General features: G+C 62.7%; 1 protein-coding gene across 2 annotated transcripts in view; it reads left to right on the top strand.

Annotated features, from left to right (window-relative positions):
* Positions 1-1,049: 1,049 nt before the first annotated feature.
* SEMA3F (semaphorin 3F) overlaps positions 1,050-6,000 on the top strand; it is a 33,684-nt gene continuing 28,733 nt past the window's right edge. For both annotated transcript variants that reach the window (XM_054482832.2, XM_054482829.2), the window contains exons 1-2: positions 1,050-1,184; positions 5,221-5,380. In XM_054482832.2, coding sequence (XP_054338807.1) covers positions 5,269-5,380 — 112 coding nt within the window. In that variant the 5' untranslated portion in view covers positions 1,050-1,184; positions 5,221-5,268. The remainder of the gene's footprint in view (positions 1,185-5,220; positions 5,381-6,000) is intronic.

Genomic DNA, 6,000 nt, shown 5'->3' with positions numbered 1-6,000 from the left:
TCTCTGAGGTATGGAACTATAAGGAGAGTCTGTGGGAGCTGCTGACCTGAAATAAGGGCTGGTGATTGAGGTGATCACGGGGAGTCGTTGAATGGCTGGAGAGAGCTGTGTGGCTGGGCTGCCCCCAACCTGGCCTAGGTTAGAGGCTGAGCCCGCGGGAAGGTCCGGCGGTGCCAGCCGTCCCAGGGGCTGCACCGCCACCTGCTGAGCAGCCCGGGCAGTCAGGGGTCCTGCGCCGCGGGGCCCACGCACGGGACCAGAGGCGCGGCCGGCGGCGAGTGGGAATGAGGGACGCGGAAGGGGGTGCTCAGGTGAGCGCAGGCTCGTTGCTCCCTGGCGCTGCAGCCCTTCTCGCCAGGGAGTTGAGTGCCCGGGTAAACACCAGGCGCGATGTGTGCGGTGTATTCACAGACAGACAAAGCCAGGGCGGGGCGGGGCGGGGGCGCCGCCCGCGAAGCGGGGGCGGGGGCGCGGGGTGCAGACTAGTCTCCCCCGGCGCGGGGTGCCCACCGCCTAGGAACCCTGAGCCTGGCCCACGGACAGGTGGAGCGGGGGCGGGGCGGTGGCTGGGCGGGTCCCGCCCCGGGGGTGGGGCTGGGCGGGCCGGGCGGGGCGGGGCTGCGCTATGCAAATGTCGCCCACGGGCGGCCAATTGCCGGCGCTCCCCGCGCGGCTCTGAGCGCCCCGTCCCGCCGGCGGCCGCGAGACCAGAGCGAGCGAACGAACCGCGGCGGTCCGGAGAGCCCCGAGCGCAGCGCAGGACCAGGGCACGCCGCTAGGAACCGTTTAGCCCAGCGCGGCCGCCCGGCCCGGGTCCAGCAGCCAGGAGAGCGCAGCGCTTCGAAGCCGAGTGCGCGCCACCGCCCGCGCCCCGCGCTGGGGAATGCGCCTTCGGCGCGCCGGCCAGGGGGCGCCCGCAGCCCGCCCCAGGGGAGGCGGCCCCGAGCGCCCCTGAGCCTTCCCATGGCCCGGGCTGGGGCCCGGGCCCTCGGCTGCTGACGCGCCCGAAGCCCGCGGAACCGGTTAAGCCGCGGCCGCGGCGCCGATCCTGGCTGAGGCGCGGCGGCGAGAGGTCGCGGGCAGGGCCATGGCCCCGGGGGGCCGCTAACGCGGACCGGCCCAACGGGAGCCGCTCCGTGCCGCCGCCGCCGCCCGGGCGCCCAGGCCCCGCCGCTGCGGAAGAGGTGAGTGCAGCGGGAACCGGGAGGGAGCGGGCAGGCGGCCGGGCCACCCCGCGACCCCTCTGGGACCCGCGGCACTGCAACTCCGCAGAAGTGTCCGGGGAGCGGGTCTCGTCGAGCCGGGGTGCTGCCCGCGGACATAGGGGCGACAAGGCTGGGGTGGGATTCTTACCTGTCCTGGCGGCCCGGACCCCTTACCTACGGGGCGGCGTATGGATGTGTGGATGATGTGGCCTGCGGGGTCACCAATGTGCAAAGCAACTTTTTCCTGCAAGGTTCTGGGTGGGTGCTCTCATACACCCCCACCTTCACGCTTCTGGAGCGGGAGTTCCGATCCCCCTTCTGCCTCAGCTCTCTCTCTCCCATTAACGCCCGAGGCAGCGCTCTTCCCCGTAGGTGCGCTTGCCCTACCTCAGTGTCTCTACTTGAGGACTGGCCAGCCCGAAGGGAAGCGCTATACTGGCAGTCCCCACGTGGGGGGTCTCCCAGATCAGCAGGGTGGGAGGACCTCCAGTCCTGAGGCATTTCTCCCAGCATTGTGCCAGCCCCTTGACCCCCAGCTGCCACCTTGGGTTTGCTTTTACAGCAGAGTCCTGCCTGGATTAGGGGCACGGCTGTATGTAGGGTGTAAGTGAGCTTGGAGAGCCTGCGGTCAATCCCTAGTTTGAACCAGGGGTCCCAGTGATGAAGCGGGCAGGGGACAGCGGGGGCTTGGCGGGCTTGCCCCCAGCAGATGGGACAGGAGGGTATCAAAGTTGGCCTACGAATGAGGCAGTGCTGGCGGGAGTTGGCTGGAGCTGGGGCTGGGGACCCCACTGGATAAATAACTCCTAATTTTTGAGATAGCTGTGTTTTGCCACCAGAACATTCCTGCTCTGGGGAGGTAAGGGAGACGCCAACCAAAGACACCAGTATGTCCACCCTGAAGCTGGGCCAGGTTGGGGACCTCTGTCCTCCTGAATTCACCCAGATAGTCTCCCAGTAGTTATCCTAGTTGCAGAGAAGGGAAAACTGCACCCAGGGGTTGGGAGCCTCATCTCAGCCCAGGAGGTTGGATGCAGCTGAGGCCTCTTCCCAGGCTACCCAAGGGGTGTGCCAGGACCCCGTAGGGTATAGTGTCTAGGCAGGCGGGGGGCACAGGCACGCCTACTCCTGCTGCTCCCCCTTCAGCTCCGAAGGAGCCAGGCCCGGAAGTGGGGAGGTGGGGGCCGGAGAGAAAGCAGGGGCCAGAGAGAAGGCGGCAGCCCAGCCTCAGCCCCTGGCTGCTCAGCATACCTTGAGGGGAGGATGGAGCCAGGCTCAGGTGACCTTGACTGGGAAACCCTGGCCACAAAAGGGGGGTTTCAGTCCCAGCTATGCTGGGGTGGCTCTGCTTCCTGGTCCTTGAGGTGTTGGGGGATGGGGAAGCTGAGGAGCCAAGAAGGAGACGGAGCTCTTGTTGAAGTGGGAGGGGGGAATCTGAGGGGCTGGGTAGCGGGGCGGGGGTGCTGTTGATAATCTCCCCATGTTCCCCCACGGCCCCTGTTCCTGCCTCCCTTCCATCCAGGCAGTCCTCAGCTCCGAGGAGCCAACCTCCCTTCCTGGAGGCAGGCCGTCCACCCCCACCCCCAACTCCAAGCCTGGGCGGTCTGGATCCGGCTGTACAGTTTGACCACCTGGCCCCCTGTCCCGTCCCAGGTGCCTCCGGACTCCTTCCTCTGGCCGCCTCTTCCCTGCACCCCTTGCCAGCCCCAGCTCCTCGTTTCTTTGTTCAAGCGTCTCTCCTCCGTCCCTCCCTCTCTCCTCCCTCTCTCCTCCTCCCTCCCGCCTGCCTCCCTCCCTTGCTCCCTCCCACCAGCCTTCCTTCCCTCCTTCCCTGCTTTCCTCCTGGTGGGCTCCCAGGTGGCGGTGGCTGTTCCTCCTCTGTCCACTGACCTGGGCTTGGTGTGACTTGGGGGCTTTTCTGGGGCTGGGGCTGGATGACAGGCATCTCGGGACTGGCAGAGGGGAAGGCATGGTGGGTTTGCCCTCCCTTTCCCTCTCTGTCCTTCTTCTCCTTTTCTTCCTTCCCTCTCCTTCTTTCCCCCACCTGCCAGGCTGTCCAAGAGGGGGCCTGGACTTGAGACTGAGGCCCCAGCAGACTTGAGCCCCTCCCCATTCACCTCTTTAAAGGGCCAAAGCATTTGGATGGGAAGTCCCTGTAGGGACCCAGTAGAAAGACTCCCCACCTATCTGGACACATTGGGTGACTCCAACCCTGTCCTTGGTGACACTGACTTTGTCACCATGAACATGGATGAAGGAAAAAATGAGGTCATGGGGAGTGGGGAGGCGGGAGGCAGGTTGACAGGAGCCCCTGATACATAGTATCGAAGCTCTCTGAGGGACTCAGACGGCATCTTGCGCCAGGACAGTATCTCCCAGCTCCCCTAAGCCCCACCCCACTAGCAGGTCAAGTTCTTGAGCAAACTCATGCTTGTAAGGACGTGTGTGGGCCTGCAAGTGTGAACGTGTGCATATCCACAACTGTTATCAGGGGCCTCCCAGGTGCACCTTGAGGGTGAGGGTGGCTGCACAGCCATTTCTCCCACCTGCCCCCACTTCTCAGAGCCTGCCATTCAGTCAGCACTAGCTTTGTGCCTCCCAGACCTGGGGAGGGGCTGGTTCTGATTCCCCTGTCCCCCAGCTAGCCTCCCCAGGAGGGAGCATCTATGAAGGGGGATCTGGAAGGACTATGAGCGGTGTGCCAGGCCCTCAGGAGAGAACATTCACACAGAGGGCACCGCATAAGGAGTGGGCCAAGAGGCTGAAGCTGCACTTCCTGTCTGAGGAGGCATGAGTGGTTTGCCTTGGCAGGAGAGGCCAGGGCTGGGGGAGGTGGGTCTAGGGATGTCATCAGGGTCTGATGAGTGGGGCCTAAGAGTCAGACTGGAGCCTGGGCCTTGCCTCAGCATTGAGCAGCTATGGCAGGGGAGTCCCAGGCCATAGTACTGCCAACTCCCATCCCAGCATCCTAGAGATGGGCCTGGGGTCCTGCCTGCCATGGAAGAAGGGAGTACACAGGGCAGATCTGGGGGATGGGGCTCACATTTGCAGTCTCGATGCCCCCACCCGCAGTGCATCCGGTTGGGGGTGGTGGTAGGAGTTGGCGCTGGTTTGTGCCGGGAGGGAGCAATATGTTCTGACAACTGGTGCTGGGCTGCGTTTACCCAACAGCCAGCCTGCCTGGGGAGACAATATTTGAAAAACACAGTATTGAAACTTGAACCTGCTGGGGCTGTGGGGGATTCTGAAGGTGGCAATGCCACTGGCCCAGATCCAGCCCCAGGCCCACTGGCCATCCTAGCTTCCCTTCTTTGCCCTCTAGAGGCGGAGCTGGAAGTTTTCCCTGGCAGGAAGTCCTTCTGCCTGTCTGACCTGGGTCTCTCCTGCTTTGATTTTAGTAAAAGTGGACTCTGCCATTCTCTGCCTTTCCTTTTCTGACTGGTGCTCCCTCTCTTCCATCTTGGGCTGTCCGCATATGTCTCATTCCCCTACTCTCTCCTGTGCCTCCCCTCTACCGTAATAATCAGGTCCAGGTTTCTCTATACTGGGAGAAGACCTGTGGCTGGAGCAGGCAGGGATGCACCCTGTCTGTTCCCCATTCCTCCAGGTGGGAGGGAGAAGGAGTAACCCACTTTATTGGGCACGGATGCAGGGGAGAAAGGAGAAAGCATGCTGGGAGCTGGAAAGAGCCCTAAGATGACCTGGTTGGTCTGGGCCCTGTGAATGGAATTCAGCATGCCATGAGGGGTAGGGTTTGAGTCTCCAGCAGCCCCCATCAGTTCCGGTGACCCCAGGCTGGGGCCCATTGGTACTATCTCCCCAGACAAAGGCAGGCCAAAGAACGCACACGAGGTGTGCACACAGGGGCATTCATGGCCCCAGGCTGGGGGTGGAAGCGTGGAGGTACCCATCAACCTCTTTGTTCACCTTGGGTAGAAATTGAACAAGGGAAATGTTGGTAGGGCAGGACTCCCCCATCTGCCTCACACATTCCAATCTTGGTTCCCCTTCCCAGGTGTCTAGAGAGTGGAGCCTGCTTCCTGGGCCCTAGGCCCCTCCCACAATGCTTGTCGCAGGTCTTCTTCTCTGGGCTTCCCTACTGACTGGGGCCTGGCCAGCCTTCCCCACCCAGGACCACCTCCCGGCCACACCCCGGGTCCGGCTCTCATTCAAAGGTAAGAAGCTGTTTTGTTCTTCCCCAGAAATCATCCTCTCTTTACAATACCGCTTGGCTCCTCTGCACACGAGAGAAAGGGTGGGTCAGGACAAAACCAGGACAAACTGTACAGCCACATAGGTTGTGGGGGAGAATGAAGACCGGGGAGGTGGTGGCTTGCTGGGAAAGGCTGGAGAACTGACCCATTTAGACACTTAGCAAAAGAGTCCAGAGTCTGGGCATCTTCCAGAGTCAGACTGTAGGTTCCTGGGCTGGGTGGCCTGAGGTCTGTAGGGCATGTCTTTCTGTATGATAATCGGAGAGGTGGCAATGTCACTCCTTCCAAACTTACGTCTGCTGCGGCCCTTCCTTGCCACTGCAATGCATCTGGTCCTGCCCTGAGCAGCCCCTGGTGTGGAAGGTCAGGCAGTTGGGCAGACACTGGAGCCTCTGGACACTGGAAGAGCAGGACCTGCTCTCTTGGGGTGTGGGTGCTCGAGGAGCCTTCCTATGGTCTCCAAGTGGGAAGGGTTCCTAGAATCCAGGAGGGGACTGTTGGCTGTGACTGGCAGGGAGGCCGCCAGTGGGTTCAGGCAGAGCACGTGCTGCTGTGAGGGCCTGAGCTCCTGAGCTCCAGTG

This window comes from Pongo pygmaeus, chromosome 2 (assembly GCF_028885625.2).
Source record: "Pongo pygmaeus isolate AG05252 chromosome 2, NHGRI_mPonPyg2-v2.0_pri, whole genome shotgun sequence".
NCBI classification, from domain to species: Eukaryota; Metazoa; Chordata; class Mammalia; order Primates; family Hominidae; genus Pongo; species Pongo pygmaeus.
The sequence above is the reverse complement of the archived record's forward strand: the minus strand, read 5'-3'. Positions and strand labels throughout refer to the sequence as shown.